At 36.7% G+C, this 22,813-nt stretch overlaps 4 protein-coding genes and 1 long non-coding RNA gene across 6 annotated transcripts; 3 read left to right on the forward strand and 2 right to left on the reverse strand.

The window, feature by feature from the left end:
• Window positions 1-210: 210 nt before the first annotated feature.
• On the forward strand, window positions 211-2,091 carry LOC104780508 (uncharacterized). The gene has a single exon (XM_010505015.3). It carries the CDS (start codon window positions 353-355, stop codon window positions 1,982-1,984), a length of 1,632 nt encoding a protein of 543 aa, XP_010503317.1. The 5' UTR covers window positions 211-352; the 3' UTR covers window positions 1,985-2,091.
• Window positions 2,069-5,256, reverse strand: LOC104780507 (uncharacterized). The gene is made up of 9 exons (XM_087510323.1): window positions 4,902-5,256; window positions 4,571-4,775; window positions 4,133-4,223; window positions 3,896-4,041; window positions 3,564-3,807; window positions 3,369-3,473; window positions 3,089-3,271; window positions 2,815-3,016; window positions 2,069-2,728 (listed from the first exon to the last, which is right to left on the reverse strand). The coding sequence occupies exons 1-9, from the start codon at window positions 5,068-5,070 to the stop codon at window positions 2,244-2,246; spliced, it is 1,830 nt and encodes a 609-aa protein (XP_087366449.1). The 5' UTR covers window positions 5,071-5,256; the 3' UTR covers window positions 2,069-2,243.
• Window positions 5,225-8,063, reverse strand: LOC104780509 (uncharacterized). 2 transcript variants are annotated; one of them, XM_087510325.1, is made up of 8 exons: window positions 7,767-8,063; window positions 7,313-7,395; window positions 7,084-7,229; window positions 6,745-6,988; window positions 6,547-6,651; window positions 6,299-6,481; window positions 6,017-6,219; window positions 5,225-5,932 (listed from the first exon to the last, which is right to left on the reverse strand). In XM_087510325.1, the coding sequence occupies exons 1-7, from the start codon at window positions 7,846-7,848 to the stop codon at window positions 6,148-6,150; spliced, it is 915 nt and encodes a 304-aa protein (XP_087366451.1). In that variant the 5' UTR covers window positions 7,849-8,063; the 3' UTR covers window positions 5,225-5,932; window positions 6,017-6,147. The 2 variants fall into 2 exon arrangements, with proteins under 2 accessions (XP_087366451.1, XP_087366450.1); XM_087510324.1 differs by having other exon boundaries at window positions 7,313-7,403; window positions 7,767-7,971.
• A 39-nt stretch (window positions 8,064-8,102) lies between these two features.
• LOC109132499 (E3 ubiquitin-protein ligase SGIP1-like) lies at window positions 8,103-14,056 on the forward strand. Its single transcript, XM_087509416.1, has 5 exons — window positions 8,103-8,164; window positions 12,888-13,132; window positions 13,226-13,365; window positions 13,400-13,569; window positions 13,684-14,056. Exons 1-5 carry the CDS (start codon window positions 8,103-8,105, stop codon window positions 14,054-14,056), a joined length of 990 nt encoding a protein of 329 aa, XP_087365542.1.
• Window positions 14,057-14,949: 893 nt separating this feature from the next.
• LOC104780511 (uncharacterized) lies at window positions 14,950-16,985 on the forward strand. The gene is made up of 2 exons (XR_766756.2): window positions 14,950-16,173; window positions 16,291-16,985. It is a non-coding gene; the product is annotated as an uncharacterized LOC104780511 (long non-coding RNA).
• Window positions 16,986-22,813: the final 5,828 nt, after the last annotated feature.

Here is a 22,813-nt window from a genome sequence, read left to right on the forward strand (position 1 = left end):
TTATAAGTAATTTAATAAGTTTAAAATATATTAATAGAAATTTTTATTATTAAAGACAAAATTTAAAACAAAATAACAAAATAAATACTCAAATAAAATTATATAAAAATAATAATATTATACACAAAATAAAGAAGGAGTTCTCAAAATTCTCTAGACCAAAAAAATTAATATTATATTGGTGAAAAACTGATTGAGTCTGTCACTAAACACCAATGCACATACTTCGAACAACACTATCACCGAGATTCTAAAAGTAAACTAATCCATTAAACTTCACTCTCACACTCTCTCTCTTAAGTCACCGCCGCACGCAAGCAAATCAAACGAGAACCATTCTTCAGTTCAGCCCATGGCTAACGTCAAACAAACCAATCGCCGTCGTTCCTCTTCCTTATGCCACCGTCACCCTTCCGCTAAACCAACCACCGGTTTCTGCGCTTCCTGCCTCCGTGAACGTCTCGTCACTATAGAAGCTCAGTCTTCTTCTTCTTCTCACCCCGCCGCCGTTCAGACTCCTGAGCTCCGTCGTATTAAATCACACTCCGTTCGCAACGCATCAGTATCCGTATTAACGCAGCCGCGACGGAGATCGTGTGACGCTAGGTCAAGCGCAAGCTCACTACACGATCTGTTCGTCGATGATGACGAAGAACGGTTAGATAGTTCGATTCGGAAACCCCTGGTTCCGGATTTGATAGAAGAAGATTACTACGATGGAGAAGATATCAAATGTTTTGATGAAGGCAAGCCGAGGAAGATCGTCGAAGAAGAAGAAGAAGGCGTAGAGAACAAGACGATGAAAGAGTTTATAGATCTTGATTGGGGAAACCAAATCAAGAAGAAGGAGATAGCATCGGTTTTGAGCAGGAAGCTTAAGATATTTTCATTGAATCATCATCATCATCACAAGGAGAAGAGAAAAGATGAACAATCAGATTCTAGATTTGGTCGTCACTCTTGTGATGTAGATCCTAGATTGTCTTTTGATGGAGGTAGGATCTCGTTTGAGAAACCTAGGGCTTCATGGGACGGATGCTTGATTGAGAAATCATATCACAAGTTGACGACATTGTCTACTGTAAACGAAGATGCTAAAGCTAATAAACGTGTTGTTGTTGAAGAAGAGGAGGAGGAAGAGGAGAAGAGTCCTGGTGGGACAGTTCAAACTAAGAACTATTACTCGGATTCTCGTAGAAGAAGAAGCTTTGATCGAAGACAAGGTTCGCTTGAGGTTGATGAATTGAGAGGTGTTTCGAATGCTAAGGTATCACCTGAAACTGTTGGTTTGTTTCATGGTGCTAAGTTATTGGTTACAGAGAAGGAACTTAGGGATTCTAATTGGTATTCGATCAAAAACGTTAAACCGGAGAGTAAAGAGTTAGTTTCTAAAGGAAAGATTTGTATTGGTGCTGGTGGTGGTGAGGGGAAGAAGCAGGATGGTGTAGAGTTGAAGAAACATAGAAAGAAATGGCCAAAGGGATGGAACATTTGGGGACTGATACAGAGGAAAAACGAGACGAAGAATAGCGAAATCAAAACCGAGCAAAGTTTGAAACTTGAAGGGAATGCGGTTGAGGGTTCTTTGGCTGAGTCATTGTTAAAGCTTAGGAGAGTAGGTAAAGGAGAAATCAATGGTGGTGTTAGTGAGAAGCTTTTGAAAAGCTACAGCGTTAGCGCGAGAAAGTCTTGTGATGGTGTGTTTAGTGGTGATGCTAATATTTTCAGTGGCTTTGAAGGTGGAAGAAGCTCCTGTGATGGTCTGTTTCATGGATCTATTAACAGTGTTGAGGTTGGAAGAAGCTCGTGTGACGGATTGGTTAATGGTATTGAGGATAAACAAAATCATCATGTACTCCAGAGAAATGCAAATGTTGGTACGTGCGGCCGAGAAAAACTTGAGAATGATTTGTTTAGATTCTATATGACTCCGGCAAGGAGCCATAAGACTAGCAAATCCGGGAAGAGTAGGCTGAAGAATTAGTTTGATCTGACATTTTGTGTGTACTCTTGAATACTCTGTTGTAATTAGCAACTAATGAATTTGTTACTTCCGTCAATAGACAAGTGAAATAAAATTGCTGTTCATCATCGTCATACTGTTAAGATTAAGTTTACCACACCAACAATACATTGTTTTCTAGTAAGTAGTAACTGTTTGCAAGTACAAATTCGACAATGCGTGTAATATATGTCATAAGATATTTCCCCAATGTTGTGGTAAATCAATCAAACTGGTGAAGTTACACCAGTTTTGAATCGAGACTGAAACCAAAGGGGAACAATGGGTCATACGAATTGGCATGAGCATCCAGTGGCAACTGCTCAACGCGTTTGAACCAGCTCACAGGTAATCTCCCCTTGAAGTCATAATCTCCAAAAATAACGTCAGCCATCCCTTGCCCTTCTGTTCCAGGTAACCAAGCAGCAACCAGAGCCTCAATCTTTTCAAGAACTATCTGCTCCAAAACCACAGGTCGTCCTGAGATCACGACCACCAGTGTCGGAATTTTCTCTGCGACTGCGGTGACAATGTCGCTACCATTAAAATGTATTGTGAGCTCCGAGTTATCCCCCATTGTCTCTGCATAAGGCGGTTCCCCGACTGCAACAATGGCGTAAGAGAATCCTTCACTCGACGCTAAGTTCTCCTTTGATGGAGTTTTCTCGTAGATTACTTCGGTTTCTTCTCCAACTACTGCTTTTATGGCATCCAAAAGCGTTGTTCCTACATTTCAGACAGACATAGATTCATGTTGATTAACGTTTCAGCAGCATCTTGTAGCCTCTGCTAAATAAGGTCCAATTAGTTACCGATAGTGATCCTGCCGCTTAGACCAAACCATGTCTTTGTCCATCCTCCACACTGATAGCCAAGATCATCAGCGTGAGTTCCAGTGACTAGAATCCTCTTGGCTTTGCGGTCTAGTGGCAGAAATGGTTTATCAACGTTTCTCCCATTCTTTAAAAGAACTAACGACTTCCTAACTGCTTCCTGCGCCAATTCTCTATGTCCCTGCACACATGGAAAAATCTTAGAATAAAGGCAGCAATCTGGTCTAATGGCATTCAATACAAGAGAGCTCACCTTGCAACCAACAGTAGGCAACAAAGATCGATCAGTGAGAGGATGTTCGAAGAGACCAGCGACAAATTTCACTCTGAGTATTCTTTCAACAGCATCATTGACCCGAGCCATCGGTATTTCCCCTGACTCTACCAGATCTGTCATGTCCTGTATGAATTGTTTGTACTTGAATGGTACCATCACCTGCAATAACATTTGATTATATATATAATCTTCACTCCTTCATTCATTCAAGATGATGCTAAGCTGAAATATTTGGCATAATGGATTCAGAATCTACCATGTCAATGCCAGCATTGACCGCAGTTTTAATGCAGTTGCGGTAGTTTGATCCCTGAGGCTCACTAAGCCGGTCCAAACCTTCCCAGTCTGAAACTAGAAATCCCTGGTGATATAAACAAGAAAACTAGCTTAACGCCTACACTTCTAGCTTATTTCTGCTTTTCATTCGTACTCAATTAAGGTTTGCACAAACCTTGAAACCGAGTTTTTCCTTGAGAACTTCTGTCAAGAGAAAACGGTCAGCGTGGAGTCGAGTTCCATTCCAACTGGAGTAAGATGCCATAACTGTGGAGACTCCCTGAGCAAGACACTTCAGATATGGAGGTATATGTATCTTCTCTAAGGCTTCATATGACGCAATGGTGTTCCCTTCATTTATGCCCTTGTCGGTACCACCATCTCCAACAAAGTGTTTGGCGCACGCGACGACATTGTTTCTATAATCCAGTGAACAAATCCATGAGACATGACATCAAATCTACGAAAAACTAAAAACGAACCACACTGTAGTGATTTATTTGATACCTTCCCGCAACAAAAGGGTAGCCATTTGGGTGTTCTTCTGGTGGCACGCCTTGTAGGCCCGAGACAAGCGAAGTCATCTCGCAGACAAGTCCAGTATCTTCTCCATAACTCTCATAGCCTCGTCCCCATCTCGGATCTCTCAAGACCTGTTAGAAAGACAACATTTCATTCAAAAATTTACAAATCATAATGTTCAGTTTCAGTTGTTAGATTTTTACATATATAAAAGGGACTTACAGCCACACAGGGAGCAAACGCCCAGTGAGCACCACAAGCCCTTACTTCAAGTGCAGTTGCTGCTCCAATTCTTCTGACCAAATCTGCATCTCTACAGAAGTACCACGACATCTACAATTGTTATTATCATATAAATAACAGTCACACACAGCATGGCTGCAATAGAAGCACCTAATCTTGAAGATACTAATCACAACTACTGCAATACTACTACTACTACCATGTAATCAAAAGCTAATTGAAAGCTAATCAGAATATTAAATAGGTGAATAGGTTCGGTCAAGTTTCATAAGAAAGACAAAAATAGAACAAATCAACCAAAACCAATACCACCATTACAAATCACAGTCCAAAATGTCAAATGCAACTATATCTCATTCTCTATCTACTGTTTGGAATTTTGTAGTTTGCTAATGTTAATTGTGTTTTAAAAAAAACCTGGTGGCTCCGAGGCCAATGTTGTGGGGGAAGACAGTGGCGCCGTAGACATTGTTGTTGCCATGGACAGCGTCAGTGCCGTAGATGATTGGAATTCCCAAACGCGACGCTAACGCTGAACGCTGAAAACCGTCGATCATATCAGCCCAATCCGACGACTTAGCATCCTCGAACGGCGCACTCCCACCGGCGTTTAGTACACTTCCTGTAACACCAAATCCATAAATTATATTCTGATTATCCAAAAAAAAAAAAAAAACACACTAAAAAGGTCATTTTTCAAGAATCAAGAATCAAAGTGAAACAAGAAGACTGTGCTGTCTGTGCATACCGATGAAAGAATCTGTAATGGCGGCAGGAGAAGCAACGGTGCGTTCAATCTGAGTCATCTGACCGATCTTCTCCGGCAGAGTCATGCGAGAGAGAAGGTCCTTCACACGCGCCTCCACTGGCGCGTCTTGGTTCTTGTAAACGCATGAAGACTCCTCCTTGACTACCATATTCTTGAATCTTACTCTTCTTCCTCTTCGTGTGGCAGTCGTGCTCTTCTCACAAAGTTCAGCTACTTCTCTTTATCTATACTATAGCCAATTTCGAGGAGACGTGGCACACTGATTTGACAGTACACTCAACTGCTCAATTAAATTGTGTAAGTAAAAAAAAATATACATTTGATTAACTTAATCAAAACATGTGGGTTAGTTACAAAATGGTTGAACTAAATATGTTACATGTCAAATCTTGAAAACATTGAGTAAAAAACCAAAAACTACTGAAAATTTGACTAATTATAGATAAGGACATACATTTTTCAATCATACACTTTTATTACCCGATCCTCTGAATCAGACAGGTGAAGTTAAACCGGTTACAAATTCTGTCCTGAGTTGCAAGTGAGTCCAAAACCAAGAGGAAATAATGGGTCATACGAATCAGCATCAGCATTTAGAGGTAACTGGTCAAAGCGTTTGAACCAGCTCACTGGTAACTTCCCTTCAAAGTCATAATCTCCAAAAATGACATCAGCCATCCCTTGCCCTTCAGTTCCAGGGAACCAAGCAGCGACCAAAGCCTCAGTTTTTTCAAGAACCGTTGGCTCCAAAACCATTGGCCTTCCTGAGAACAAAATCACTAGAGTAGGGATTTTCTCCGCAACCGCGGTTATAATGTTGTTACCGTTGAAAGGTATTGTAAGCTCCGAGTTATCCCCTTTCATTTCTGCGTATGGAGGTTCCCCCACTGCAACAATGGCGTATGAGAAGACTTCACTAGAGGCTAAGGTTTCCTTTGTTGGAGTTTCCTCGTAGATCACTTCGGTTTTGTCTCCAACTGTTGCTTTTATAGCATCCAAAAGTGTTGTACCTACATTTCAAAACAAAAGCATAAGTATACAAAATCAACTTCTGATATCATTTAGTGGCGTCTGTTCTATTTCAGTTTCACTACCAATTGTGATTCTGCCGCTTTGACCAGATTTAATCTTTGTCCATCCTCCACACTAATTCCCAATATCATTTGCGCGCATTCCAACCACTAGAATCCTCTTGGCATTGCGGTCTAATGGCAAGAAAGGTGCATCAGCATTTGTACCATTCTTCAGCAAAACTAAAAGACTTTCTAACCGCTTCACGAGCCACTTCTCTGTGTTCCTGCAGTTGTGATAAACAGAGTCAATCAATCATGCTTTCATACACCTTACAATAGTGGCCTCAGCTATAAACACCTCACCTTGCAGCCAATAGTTCCCAACAAAGATCGGTCCGCAAGAGGATGTTCAAAGAGACCAGCAACAAACTTCACTCTAAGTATTCTTCCAACAGCATCATCAACCCGAGCCATTGGTATTTCCCCTGACTCCACCAGTTCTGTCATGTCCTGTATGAACTGTTCGTACTTGAAAGGTACCATCACCTGCAATAACAATGATTAACAATCTTTCTTAATCATTCAAGACAGTTGGAAAATAAATTCATTACCATGTCGATTCCAGCATTAATCCCGAGTTTGACGCAGTCACGATAATTTGAACCTTGTGGCTCGCTAATAGTCTCCAAACCATCCCAGTCAGAAACTAGAAATCCCTGGTAACAAAAGAAAAAAAAAAACAAAGTGAATCAAATAGCTCAATGCATACCTCTTAGCTTATTTAAGATTTCTTTTCATAGTGAATCAACCTTGAAACCGAGTTTCTGTTTGAGAACTTCCGTTAAAAGAAAATAGTCAGAGTGGAGTCTACTTCCATTCCAACTGGAAAAAGAAGCCATAACGGTAGAGACTCCCTGAGCAATACAGTTCAGATAGGGAGCAACATGTATTTCTTCCAATGCTTCATATGACGCAATGGTGTTCCCTTCGCTTAAGCCCTTGTCGGTACCACCATCTCCAACAAAGTGTTTTGCACAAGCGACCACATTGTTTCTTTCACCAAATGAACAAATCCATGAGAAAATAACAACAAGCCTATATAGTCTAGTGCATTATATATGTTTATATGTAGTATATAATATACGGACCTTCCTGCAAGAAAAGGGTAACCGTTAGGGTGTTCTTTGGGCGGCTCGCCTTGTAGGCCTGAGATAAGCGAGCTCATCTCACAAACAATATTAGCAGCTTCACCATAACTCTCATAGCATCTTCCCCACCTCGGATCTCCCAGAACCTAATGAGTAAACAACATTTCATTCAATAGTCCACAAATCATTTTTTCCTTTAAAGTAAGAATCAAACTACAAAGGGATTTACGGCCACGCAGGGAGCATACGTCCAGTGAACGCCACTAGCCCTTACTCCAACTGCAGTTGCAGCTCCAATTCTTCTGACCAAATCTGCGTTTCTAATCGAGTTACCATACAAAACTACGACTGTTATCACATCAACAACAAACAAACACGGTTGATGAACGGATGATCTTAAACACAATCAGATTCTAATCATAGCCAATGCAACTACTACTACTGTATGATCAAAAAGCTAATTAAAGCAAAATCTTCATAAACTCCTACTACTAAAAATATCAAATTCTTGTGGAAACTGAATTTACAAAAATCCAAATTAGCTTGAAACTTAACAAGAAGATTCAAACTTTTTACCAAAATTCAAAAGCTTTAAATGTCTAAACGTTCCTTACATACAAATCTCTCTGTTTCTCTCCCCTCTTTCGCAAAAATTTAAAGTTTGCTTTAAAGTTTAATCGAACCTGGTAGCTCCGAGACCAATGTTGTGGGGAAAGATGGTAGCACCGTAGACGTTGTTGTTGCCATGAACAGCGTCAGTGCCATAGATTACCGGAATCCCCAAACGCGACGCTAACGCTGAACGCTGAAAACCATCGATCATATCCGCCCAATCCGACGACGTAGCGTCCTCGAACGGCCAGCTCCCGCCGCCGCTCTGTACACTGCCTGTATTACCAAAAAAAAAATAATTCATAAATAAAGTATTCTTTTTTACGTTACGAAAGAATGTGAAAAGTTTTGGTTCGTTGACCCAAAACAAAGACAAGAAACTAATGTTTTAGTGTTATATACTACCGATGAAAGTATCTGTTATGACTTCTGAGTCATCTGACCGATCTTTTCCGGCAGAGTCATGCGAGTGAAAAGGTCTTTCACACGCGCCTCCACTGGCGCGTCTCAGTTCTTGTAAACCCATGAAGACTCATCAGTGTTTGCCATTTCTCTTTTTTTGTTTTGTTTCTTTCTCACTAATCTAAACTCTTAAAAGTGACTAAACCACTCCACTTCTCTTCTTTATCTAGCCAAGCCGAAAGCCGGAGGACGACATGTTACACTCTTTGTTTACAATAGAATGCTTAATTAATTGGTTAATCGCGTAAAATAAATCGAGCTACCTCGAATCCTTAGTCATCACAGTACAATAAATCAGTTGAGATCCCTGTTTTAAAAATCTCCACGTCCCGTAAAATTGTTAGAACTATAATTTCCGCCTCGATTAATTACGAATTCCCGTATATCATCAATTATCCGATTATACCGTCTAATCCGATTATTTCCCGCTTAATTTTGTATATACCGATTATTTTTGGAGCCAAATATAAATTAAATATATAGTTTTTTGTTATTTTGATATTTAAATTAAGAGTTTATGATGTTTTAAAAAATTACGTTTTTATTTGTTTACAGTAATTTTAAAGACAATGCTATAATTTTATATTTTATTTGATATTTATTTCATATAAACATAATTATATATATTTAGTACTACATATTTTTATTTTATTATTAATTTAATAAAATAATCCTAAAATTAGTCTCTTATTAATTTCCGATTTTTTCACTAGATACTAGGCCTATCCTGACCTCCCGACTAGCGCAAAGCGGTTTTTAAAACTGGGGTTGAAATTAGAACCAGAATGAACTCTTTCCAACAATACAATTTTGAGAATCTTTTTGGAATACTAGTAAGAGAATTAATGAGAGAGAAGCGTAATGTAGAAGAAATAAGAATCTTTAACTATATAACCTTTTAAAGCTTGTCGTCACTTACCTATGAATAATATGAATATGCGTAATACAATAAATGTATTGTAAAGTAAACTAATCTATAGATCGATATACACTTCAGTCACTTCACATAGAGACTTGTGAATATGTCCAAACTAATCTTTAGTAGTATACGGTCCTAGAGATTCAGTGGCCTAAAGCATATTTAGAAATATATACTTTATATATTGCATGTATTGAAAACTAAGCTTGTTTTGATAAATTGACACTAATAATAAGTCCTGACATACAAGGAAAACTGATAAATATTGTTTAAAACAACACATGAAATTAGGAAAAGTAAAAAAATGATAAAAGTACGTGAACATGAGAAGAGAGATTGACTAAAGTTAGCCAATAATTAGTGTTCCAATGTAACTAAGCATAGCCTCTAAATTATTTAGTTATTGGTGGCCTAAAGCGACCGCTTCATTCGCCTTATGGGAAGGACCGGCCCCTATTTTAAAAATCGTTGTCTCGCACTAATTACACTCCTTAAAATAGTTAGGTTCACATTTTCTGCTTTAATTAATAATTAATTTTTGCTTAGTATCGATAATATAATTATGCATGTCAAATTTGATTATAACCCGTCTAATCCGATTACTTCCCGCTTAATTTATATACCGATTATTTTTAGAACCAAATATAAATCAAATATTTTTTTGTTATTTACACATTTAAATTAAAAGTTTGTAATGTTGTACAATAATGTACAAATTTTTAATAAAAGTCATAAAATTTTATTTTAAAACTATTTTTATGTGTTTCCTGTAATTTTAAAGATAATACTACAATTTTAAATAGAATTATACATATATTTAGTACTTACATATATATATATATATTAATTAATTTAATAAATAACCCTAAAACTAGTTTCTAATTAATTTTTATTTAATTTTTGATTTTTTCGCTAGACGCTAAGCCCACCTCAACCGCCCGACTAGCGTATAGCAATTTATCAAACAGGGATATATCTCATTTTCCTTTAAATTAAAAAAAACAAATGACTCTCTAGGTCTAAATATAAAAAAAATTATATAATAATAACAATCCGAATAAATGCGACCAACAGTTGTGTTTTTTCAATCGTACCTTTTGGATATTTTCTGAAAAGTCGTGATGGATCATTGAAACAGTTATTTCTGAAAAGTTACAACTGTTCACTGTAAAGTTGTGTTGATTGGAACATTCATATCTTTTGAAATCTATATATATATTTGTCTGTTTGAACTGTTTTTATTTTTTTGCAATGACATAAAATCAACTAAAATTTCAATCTCAACGGTTTATATATTTTTCTAAATTATTTTCTAGCATTAATTCTTTTAAAAGTGAAAAAATTTCTCTAATTCTTGATTTAACAAAAGATTTTTGGAATGATGATCTAATTTACATCTTTTAGTTAATTTTAAATATAAAAGTTTTTATTAAAATACCTAGAATGTTTTTCCAAGAGTTAGATGGATTACATAGTGAGTTTTTGGATTTGACTTTTCAATATGGTAACAATCCGAATAAATGCCACCAAAAATTGTGTTTTTCAATCGTACCTTTTGGATAATCTTCCAAAAAATCTGTAGAAAATTTAAATTATGTGTTTAACAAAAAATTGTGATTGTTCATTATAACGGTTTTTTTTGTAAAGTTGCAACTGCTCATTGTAGAGCTGTGTCTATTCGAATATTCGTATCTTTTGAAATCTATATATTTGTCTGTTTGAACTGTTTTTATATTTTTTGCTATGACACAAAATAATATAAAATTTCAATTTCAACGGTTTTTACAGATCTCTAGATTATTCTCTAGCATTCATTCTTTTAAAAGTAAGAAACTCCTCCAATTCTTGATTTAACAAAAGATTTTTGGAATGAAGAATCTAATTTACAACTTTTAGTTAATTTTATATAAAAAATTAATGAAAATACCTATATATAATAGTAATCCGATTAAGTGCCACCAAACTTGTCAATCGTACTTTTTGGATAATTTTCCAAAAAAATCTGTAGAAAATTAAAATTGTGTGTTTTACACAAAGTTGCGATTGTTCATTGTAACGGTTTTTTGTAAAGTTGTAACTGTTCAATGTAGAGTTGTGTCTATTCGAATATTCGTATCTTTTGAAATCTATATATATTTGTCTGTTTGAAGTGTTTTCATTTTTTTTGACATGACACCAAATAATATAAAATTTAAATCTCAACGGTTTTTACAGCTCTCTAAATTATTCTCTAGCATTCATTCTTTTAAAAGTAAATAGATTCCTCCAATTCTTGATTTAACAAAAGATTTTTGGAATGATGAATCTAATTTACAACTTTTAGTTAATTTTATACATAGTCTTTTTCGAAGAGTTAAATGGATTATATAATAAGCTTTTGGATTTGACTTTTTAATATGGTAATAAAGATGTCTTCTATTTAAAGCAGTTTATATGAGTTTGTAAGTATAATAAAATGCACACACAACAGTTGCAATTTTTCGTAGTACATTTTCGTAAAAAAATGTTATTATTTGTTTTTTTTTTTAAATTCAAACGGTTGTATATGTTCATTGTAGAGTTGTGTCTTTTCACTATATTTTATTTATACTTTTTTATCACAAATTTTCGTTTTAATAGGTGTGTCTATTTAAATAGTCATACTTTTTGAACTCTCTTTATATTTGTCTCTTTATCACTAACTAATAAGTTCGTTGAAACAAATTTTTTATTTTATGTTGAGTCTAGATAATTGAAAATATTCTATAATCTAACTAAAATTTTAGAAATGATTATAGAAATATAAAAGTTTATACAACTTAATATTGTATTTTCAGTTGTGTCTATTTATCTTAAATTTCCGTTAAAAAAAATGTTTAAATATTTAAAAATAATAATAACAATCTGAATAATAAGAACAACAATTGAGACTTTTCGTTGTACTTTTTTGTAAAAAAATTGGTTTTATTTGTTCATTTTTAAAAACTCAAACAATTGTATTTGTTCATTGTAGAGTTGTGTCTTTTCACTATATTTTATTCATATTTTTTCATCACAACTTTTTATTCTAATAAATGTGTATTTAAATAGTCATATATTTTGAACTCTCTATATATTTGTCTCTTCATCAATAACTAATAAATCATTGTTGTTGAAACAAAATTTTTATTTTATGTTAAATCTAAATAATTTGAATATTAATATCTAGTATTCAGTGTTATTCTATAATCTAACTAAAATTTTAGAAATGATTATAGTAATATAGAAATTTAATAAAACTTAATATATAATTTACAGTTGTGTCTATTTATCATAACTTTTCGTTAAAAAATATTTTAATATTTAAAATTTATTTTATTTTACTTTGTTCTTAAGAGTTGTGTATTTTAATTTTAATTTTCTATTGATACTGTTCACTCATTATTAAAAATATTTTTAATTATAGTTATTTAATAGAAAATTACATTACTCATTATAACCATTAGTTCAATATTCTCGGTAAGATCATAATGATTTTTTTTAGTTGTCGCTTTTTACCATAATTCTTCATAAAAATATCTTATATTTATAATACTTTAAACAATATGTTTTGCAAAGTTGCGTTTATTCTACATAATATTTTTTGTTATAAGTTTTCATTTTGATGATTGTGTTTTTTAGTAACAGTTTTATGTTATGTATTAAAACTATTCTATTACATTCAAATAATTTCATAATGTATAGTTTTAAATTTTAAATTTAAATTTATTTTTTCTGAAATATTTCCCTCGCGTGGGGTTCTGAGTCTAGTATAAAATAAGTCGCTGTCGAAGTTTGGGATTCTATGGTTTAGCGACGCCAAGGGAAAACGGCAGAAGCAAGTCAGCCGCCCAAGCAACTTCCGAAGAGAAAACTCGAAGGAGATCCCAGTTGATCTTTTGATTGAGATTTTCTCAAGATTGACTGTTAAAGACCTTGCGAGGTGTCGTTGCCTGTCCAAACTCTGGTCGTCCATACTGCGTCGTCAATATTTCACAGAACTATTCCTAAAAATATCTTCGGCTCAGCCGCGTACGTTACTCACCTTCTTACACAACGGTAAGCGGATCTTCTACTCCGCACCTCATTTTTTACATCCCGAGCGTGCCCATGTACCTTTGATTCCCTGTTATCATATGTCTTTCCACGAAGGTATGAGTTCTTCCTATGACTGTGAGATTCATGCCCCTGTATGTGGGTTTCTTTGTAGCAAAACCAGCAATCATGTGATCTATAACCCTAGCACAGGAGAGTACATAACTTTCCCGAGAGTGAGAACAAAGAAGGCTGAGATAAAAAACCTATTTTGGGTATGATCATATCGACAAACTATTCAAGGTATTGTGTTTGCCCACGCCGTACGTGGCGGAGGATTTTGCCAGTTTAGTTTCAACCTTAGGAATGGGAAAAGTGTCCTGGAGAATGGTCGAATGTTTGATACCCCATAGACCTTTGAGTACTGAGACATGCATCGACGGAGTTTTGTACTATTTAGCTAAGTGCATTGGGAATACAAATCCAACACATGTTATGGTAGTTTGTTTTGATTTTAGGTCTGAAACGTTTAAGTTTCTAGATGTGGAACATAAATTTTATTGTTCAACTCTGATAAATTGCAAAGGTAAATTGGGCGTACTGTGGCCAAAGCACATTGGACTTGGTGAACATACAAAAAGTCTTGAGTTGTGGGTTCTGGAAGATGCGGATGAACTGAAATGGTCCAAGATTGTCTACACATTGCCATTTTGTTTGAAGCATATAGCTCCCAATACCTATCTAGACATTGTCCGGATGACTAGTGGAGGTGAAATTGTGTTATCAACATCCAATCGAAACGATCCTTTCTACATCTTCTACTACAGTGTCGTGCTGGACACTTTGAATGTAGTTGAAATCCAGTTTGGGAATATAGCTGAGAAGGCTAAATACTCAAAGATTTATACATTTATAGACTATGTTGAGAATGTGGAGCGTCTAGATTAGAACTTTATAAACATATTTGTGTAGTAGTTTGGCTTTTAAGTTTGGGTTCGTAAACACTTTATCTGTTGAATTTCTCAAAATAAGGTCCTCATAAATTTCTATTAATATTTCAATATAATTTTGTCTATTTTTTGTTTAAGTTTAACAACTCACAAGTTGATAGTTGTGAGCAGAGTATCTAAAGAAGGTTACCGACTCTCTTACCATAACCTTTTTTTAGTTTGTTTATTGCCTACATTCTAAGTTAGAACCGAGAACAGAGGTGTTTTTTATCATTCATACCAGAAGCCACCGTAAACGTTTCTGTAGTTTGATGCAGTTCTGGTTAACTTGATCTCACTGTCCATACGTGGTTTCCCCAATTTGATTTCCTTGTTTTTATTCTTTTTGCCAAAGAATTCAAAAGCCATCGGCTTTCTTGTAAAAGCCAAACATTTCATTAACTATTCTAATGATATTTACAGTTTAGCAAAAAAAAAGAACAGAGGTGTTCTTCGTGTACCGATGTGTCTATCTTGTTCAGTTTATTATATAACTATTTTATGTTTTACTTTTGACTTTACCGACCGACACTGTGTATGAGGATACAAATTTGTACAACAGTTTCTTGTCGAGCAAGAAAGCCTTAGACTAATTGACTTGTTAATGGATGATCGCATACGTTTTCTATATATGCATGCACACAGACCATGCATTACTCCATATATAGCTAATTGACTGACTAATAAGAGCATCTCTATCGGTTATATCCCATCTCTAAACTTTTTAACAATAAAACTTTTAAAAAATAAAGTTTTTAGTCGTAATTATTCAGAGATATGTGTCTCTGTCCATACCGTTTTAGATACCTAGAGACACTGAAACGTGTCAATAATCCATTAGTTACATTTTGTTTTGTTTTGTTTTTACTTTTCTCCTCTCTCTCGATACGAACGAGGAAAAAACTATTGGCATAAATCAATTTATCAAAATTAAGGATTAAGGAATTGGGGTTTTTTCGGGAGTGAAGGATGATCCAGAAAAGAACTTTCAAAGGATTGATTTGAACAAATCATGTGGCTTTCTTTCTTAAGACTTAGAGATCGATTCTCCTTAGCCGAACTTAGGTTTTGTTTAATCGGTTTTTTTGATTTTTTTTTTATTATTTTTTATTATGGGTTTATTATGTATTTATCTCTAATATCCTGCAACCTGTTTCAATTGCGATTAATTTCTGGTTCGATTGATTGTGACTTTGATCATTGTAGCGTTTTTGAATTTGTTGTTCGGATGTGTTTTTTTTTTTTTCTGGGTCATACTCTCTTTGGTATTTGACTTAGGCAGTTTGCAATTAGGTTTCTGGGAAGTGTAGTGTTTGATTGTTTGAATGGTGTCATTGATATTTCAATTTTAAGTTCAGTTTTCCCCAGTTTCAGTCAGGAGTCAACTTTGTAGATATTGCAGCCAATTTTGGGTGGGTATATCTTTGACCATAGGACAATGGAATTTAATTGGGATCTTAGTGTTACGAATTATGACATTAGGTGTTTGTTGATTGTACTAGATGATGATGAAACTATAAGTGTTGAAAGTTTGTTCTGGTAATAAACTTATCTCTTTTGTCATTGCGTTTCTCTCTTTTTAGAGTCTTGAACATCAAGCCTAGGATTTCAGTTTTGCACATCTGGTGGATCTTACTTTTGTTGACACATAGTTTCAATGTTTAGTTTTATTGTCCAGAACGTACGACGATGGTTTCTAATGATTGATTGCAGATTCAATCTGTTCTGAATTCTACTAGATCGTTGTGGTTTAGTCAGTTTATGATTCATTGTGTCTCTGATCATATTTTCTGAATCATGTGTTATAACACCCATAAGTGTTTCCCCATCTTCAAAACTCTCTCTGTTTGTCCATTCACAGTAGTATCATTCGAAGCTATTAGAATTTTAGGCTCTTTCCTCCCATGAAAGAAGTTGAAGGCTCTTAATTAGTGCTTTAATCCTGTTTTTTAAGAAATATTTTTTTTTAGTTTATGTGAACTGAGAATGTGTGTGAATCCCTATTTTTACTGGTTTGTATGGAGAAACCTTGGAGCTCATACAATGCAAGGCTTTTGAACCCGTGTTATTGAATTGGTATTTAACACCTCTTTGACATGATGATAATTTTTTTAAAGGGAACTCATACAATTCAATGCTTGATGCCTTGCTGGATCTTTAATGGAGTCTGATTGCTTTGTATCTTTTTTAAAGGTATCAAGAAATTCCGACTGATCCTATTTAGGCTGGCCAATTTATGCTAATGACAAATCCTCATAAGATGAAGAACCAAGACTGTCGTTGGTGTTAGAAACTGTTGTGTCATTGCCGAAGCCTAAAAAACCTGAAGAAGCAGCAACTAATTCTTCCATGAAACCTGTATCATTAGGAGAAGCAGAGAGGACATAGAAGCAACTAATTCTCTCTCACATTGATTCTCTGATTAATTAAGCTCGTTGTTGCTCCGAAAAAAATCTGAAGAGAGAGAGATTCAGATTCTTCTTAAAAGGAGGCTTGGCTCATTAAAACGAGAAACCAACACAATCACCGCCATGTATAAGAAAGATGGTGAAGAGAGCTTTGCAAACTGCAAGATTTGGCACCGGAGAGAGCTTTTGCTGAGTTGTTCTCTGCAACTCAGTCCTCCACTTGGTGATCATCAACTTCTTAAGATAGGTGTTTCACTTTCCTATCTACAAATGGCTTTTGTGTCTTCATGTACTGGAGCTTTTAGGTGTCACTTGGAATCAAAACTCTATTGGAATCAAAACTCTGTTTTGAGATTTTTTTTTCTTGTTGTCAAAAAATCAAAAATGAAATATATTTATGTTTTTTTATTCTTAAGACATTCATATGTAAAAGATGACCAATAAAGGAGAAAAAAATAAGAGATTATTGGCATTATAGTACATTTTGGAAACTTAATTAGAAATGTAGTACATGTACTATTCATAATTGGAGAAACAGTCAAGGTCCCACTTGTGAGATAGAATGTTAGTGAGATAAAATTGTGTGAGAGAAAGAGAAATGAGATGGTGTGTGTTTGAGAGAGAGAAAGAGGGAAAATATATATTTATTCAAATATTTTGGTAATATGATTTTTTTTATTTAAAAAACAGATATATAAAAATCTATATTTTTTTGTTTATAATTTGATATGTATTTTGTTTGATGATTTTATTTGATAATGTTAAATATTTTTTTACAAATTTTGTATCCGTACACATAATTAAGTGTACGGATGTCTGTACGCCTTATTCAATGTACAGATATCTGCACACCTTATTAAGTGTATAAATGTCTCTACACATTACTAAGTGTACACATTACATCTATACACTTAATAATGTGTAGAGACATCTGTACACTTAATAAGGTGTGCAGATATTTGTACATTTAATAAGGTGTATAGACATCCGTACACTTAATATTGTGTACAAACACTTAATAATGTGTACAAATATTCGTACACTTAATAAAGTGTAGGGGTAAAAAAGATGTATAGAATATATTTAAAAATTATTAAACAAAATGCATATCAAATTATAAAGAAAAAAATATAAATTTTTTAGTATCTGAAAAGTTTTTTAAAAAAAATTATATTAACAACTATTTAAATAATTATCCCAATTTTTCAATCTCACAAATGAGTCCTACATAATTCTCCTATCTCACACACAAACACTCCACCGTTTTTGCCAATTATAAATAGTGTTTGTACTAAAACACTAATTAAGTTTCCAAAATATACTATAATACCAACATACCCGAAAAATAAATAGAAGTTAGTGAGAAATTTTAATTAATATTTAAGACACCTATTAGAGTATCACCGATGAAGTTGTTCTAACAACTAACATACAAATCGGTCAAGTCCAACCGGGCTTTGTGGTATTGCTGGAATTTCAACCCGGTTTAAAAACCAAACAACATCATTTTTTTTTTGACAACAACGGTATCTTTTTCATAAAAAGTAATATTAATGTTTCTGACATTTTTTATTTTTCACATGAATGAATTAAAATTCATGTTTACATTGACTAAAATATATGCCAGCTTTTAAGGTTTAATAGACTACCAATTATAATGAATTAAAACTTTAAAAGACAGATTTGACTATATGTCAACTTTGATTATACAATATGTTTTAAAAAAAAACTCTTATTTCTCCCTTATAACTATCACATTATACTAGATCCACATCAAACTTTCACCTAGTTCTATATTTCCCTAAGTTAAGTTCTCTACCTATTTTTCCATGAATCGATAGTTCAGTTGCTATTTCTCTTTGGGATTAAAACTTCTCATCTAATTCTCCATTAGATTATAGACCATCTTTTAAATTTTAAAGCATAAGGGGGTGTATTAGAACCATAATTTTGGAGAATTTGATGGGATTTAGGAAATTTGGAATGTTGATAGATTTTAGAGAAGTTGATATGATTGAAACGACCCGACCCATTTTTTTTAAAAATAAATATTAAATAATAAATAATAATAATAATAAATAATAAGCTACAACTAGTGGTCACATACCCACTAGCCACCTAACCACAATCACAACCAACAGTGGAATAACAAATACCAATATCCAATAAATAAATAACCAATCTTAAACCATAACAGCAATCCAATAATCAAACATCAGGAAACATGAAACCGGCAACCTAACAATATTTCTAAAGACTCAACTCTAGCAACCTAGCAACACCAGACAACATACAATCGAGTCCCTAGAACATCCTCCTCTTCATCGCCTTGATTCCACGATCATACTTTGCCTTTACCTGCACCACAAATACATATTGAGATGCATGAGTATTTGATAAACACTCAGTGAGGCAATTCTCCCATCTACTGGGCTATACACACAAGCAACAGTGATTCCAATGTTCCAAACAACCAACAAAACAAAACATACAAACCAGGAAATCAAACAACGTCTCGCTGGAAGGGAGGTGTCGACCGACACCAGCCAAGTGTCGACCGACACTACCCCACAGTGTCGATCAATGCCTAATTTGCTGGTGTCACGATCCCCTCTGCAATCACGATCCGCTCGAAGCCGAGAGTCGAATCTCGCTCCCAACCTCCTCCAAGTCACCCAATACTCAAAACCCAAGCCGAAAACATCCTTAGAAACCTGTAGCAACCAATCCCCAACAAGAAAACACACAAAACAACAACACACAAACAAGAACAAAGAAATCAAAGGCTTAGATTAGCCATGGTCATGCACTCACCTCTTTGCAGGAAGATTTGGACCAACACCAACGAATCCTACACTCCCAGCAACCTTCTAACACGTTCCTGGCCCTAGATCCTCACTCCCACATCAAGATCTCACCAAAAACACCTTGAAATCTCACAAACTCTCTCAAGAACCTTTAGAAACTGTTTTCTCCTCTTTCTCTCACTCTCAAACGGCGTAAGACAACCAAAAACACGACCCTAGGTCGTTTTCCCCCTTTTAAACCTCGGTTCAATGGTTTTCCCTAAACCAAACCGATCCAAATCGATAATTAAATCGAACTGGTCGAACTAGAGAATGTTGGTGTCGACCGACACCACCATGGTGTCGACCGACACCACCATGGTGTCGATCGACACCCATCCCAGAAAACGAATAATTGGTTCAAGGATGTTACAATTCTCCCCCACCAATATAGATTCGTCCTCGAATCTCGAATAACCATCAGCCAAGGACTCCCATGCAACCGTCTCCACAGTCTGCACACCTCCGACCGAACTACAAAAGGTCACCTCGAGACGATAGACTCACGCTCCAGGCATTATTTGCTCTCGACTTTTGGACTTTCCTTTACTCAGAGGCCTAAACCTTGAGTTTTATTGGCTCCTCATCAGGCCGAAACCTGCATGCCATAATGTTGGCTCCTCATCAGGCCAAAGCCTGCATGCCATAATATATAAGGAAGTCCAATACTCGTCTCTCGGGTTGCCATCCTACAGCGCGCCCCCGGATCGTCATCCGAAGTCGATATACCAACCATATTCCCAAGCCACAAAGTCTCAGAATATGGCAGTACTAGGAGAACCTAAGTCCTCCAAGAGTCGCGAGCAAACAATTCTGAACACGTCTGAGTCCTATCCCTATCCAGGTTCCCTTCCCGTGGTTCTCGTAAGACATCTCAATGCCCTACCAACCACATATCCCCTCACTGGAATACCTCATGACCTCACATGGATCATCTTACTGCCACAAGGGCCAAACAAGTGTCCTCAACAGGACCGTCACAAAGACCAAACAAATGTCCTATTAAACAAGACCGTCACAAAGACCATTTGTCCCGAAGGACCGTCACAAAGACCATTTGTCCTGAAGGACCGTCACAAAGACCATCTGTCCCGAAGGACCGTCACAAAGACCATCTGTCCCGAAGGACCATCACAAAGACCATCTATCCCAAAGGACCGTCACAAAGACTGTCTGTCCCAAAGGACCGTCACAAAGACCATCTGTCCCGAAGGACCGTCACAAAGACCACACATCTGGCTAAACAGCCTGCCACAAAGGCCACACAATGTCTCAAAAGACTGCCACTAAGGCCACACAATGACTAAAAAGTCCGCCACTAAGGACACATAAGCCCCTCCAAGGCTCTCTCCACTTAAATGGACAAATTTTAAATCACATAAAACTTTCCACTTTTACCACTTTCCACTTTAAGAAAACTTCTATTTCAGAAAACTTTCCTCCAAAAACCCCGCCTCACGGAAACTTTGTACCCCGAGCACCACCTCATCTTGTTACTTAGTCGCACAACCAACCACCCCAAGCGACCAAGTAAACAAGAGAGATGGGCTGGAATACTCCATTCCCGCTCCAGCCACGAATTAGAGATGGGACCAGGCTAGACAAGCTCAAGTCGCGCTTGCTTCTCATACCACTTCTTAAACCTTGCCTTCATCCTCGCCTTAGGCTCCCAAGTCTGCTCCTCAACACCATCACAGTCCCAAAGGACTCTCACCAAAGGAATCTTCTTCTTCCGAAGTTCCTTAATCCTCCTCTCGAGAACCCTCACTGGTCTCGCCTCCAAAGTCATGTTAGGTTGAAGATCCTCAGGAATCTTAGCCAACAACTGATCATCCTCACGGAGACACTTCCGCAACATAGACATATGGAAAACCTTATGGAAAGCACGCATAACCTCAGGTAACTCCAGTCTATATGCCACTAGTCCAACCCGCTCAATCACTCTGAACGGACCCATATACCTCGGACTCAACTTAGTCTCATTCAATGACCTGTTTGGACCCTGCAGCATGGCCATCTTGAGGTATACTCTGTCTCCTACCTGAAACTCAAGATCTCTCCTCCTCCTATCGGCATAACTCCTCTGCCGATCCTGAGCTTCCTTCATGTTCAGCTTGAGAACCTAAATCTTCTCTGAGGTCTCCTGAACAAAATCTGCCCCGAACATGCTCCTCTCCCCCACCTGAGTCCAGCAAAACGGTGTACGGTATGACCTCCCATACAAAGCCTCATAAGGAGTCATCTTAATACTCGCCTCATAGCTGTTGTTGTAAGCAAACTCTACCAGGTTCAGGTGATCTGCCCAATGGCCACCCCAATCCAACACACACATCCTCAACATACCCTCCAGTGTCTGGATCGTCCGCTCTGACAGTCCATCTGTCTGGGGATGATAAGTTGTACTCATATGCACCTTAGTGCCCATCTTTGCATGAAATGCCTTCCAGATCACCGAAGTGAACTTAGAATCTCTATCAGACACGATACTCGCTGACACTCCATGTAATCTGACTATCTCCCTCACATACTTCTTAGCCAAGACCGCTGCTCCATCAGTCTTCTTAATGGCCAGAAAATTTGCTGACTTAGTCAACCAGTCCACAATGACCCAAATAGCATCAAAAATCTTGGACACTGGCAAACCTACCACGAAATCCATAGTAATCAAATCCCACTTCCACTCTAGAATGGGAAGACTCTTTAGTAACCCTCCTGGAACCTGATGCTCAGCCTTCACTAGCTGGCACACGTCGCACCTCGCGACCCAACTAGCTACATCATTCTTCATCCCGACCCAATGATAGTACCTCTTGAGATCACAGTACATCTTAGTCGCTCCTGGATGAATAGAAAACTTGCTCCCATGAGCCTCTCTCAGGAACTCCTGCCTCAACTCCTCATCCTTGGGCACACATATCCGACTGTGCACCAACATAGTACCATTATAGGAGACCTGATACTCTGAATCCACATCCTTTGAGGCATTCACCATCCCCAAATCCTTCTCTTGAGCCAACCGCACTCTGCTCAGAAGATCTCCTCTATCAACCGCCTCCAAACCCAACTGTTCCTGAGACACAACACTCAAACTCAACGCATCGATCTCTCCTACCAGAGACTCCATCTCCTGCTCCTGAGCCGAAGCTACCCTCTTCCGACTCAGAGCATCTGCAACCGAGTTAACCTTACCAAGGTGGTAGGCTATCTCCAAATCATAATCCGCCACCAGCTCCATCCACCGCCTCTGCCTCAAGTTCAGCTCGGGCTAAGTGAATATATACTTCAGGCTCTTATGATCTGTAAACTCTTGCACCTTTGCACCATAAAGATAAGATCTCCAAATCTTCAGGGAAAAAACTACAACACCCATCTCCAAATCATGAGTAGGATAGTTGCCTTCATGCTTCCGCAATTGCCGCGAAGCGTAGGCAATCACCTTCCCATGCTGCATCAACACACATC

This window comes from Camelina sativa, chromosome 4 (assembly GCF_030686135.1).
Source record: "Camelina sativa cultivar CO46 ecotype springtype chromosome 4, ASM3068613v1".
Classification (NCBI taxonomy): Eukaryota; Viridiplantae; Streptophyta; class Magnoliopsida; order Brassicales; family Brassicaceae; genus Camelina; species Camelina sativa.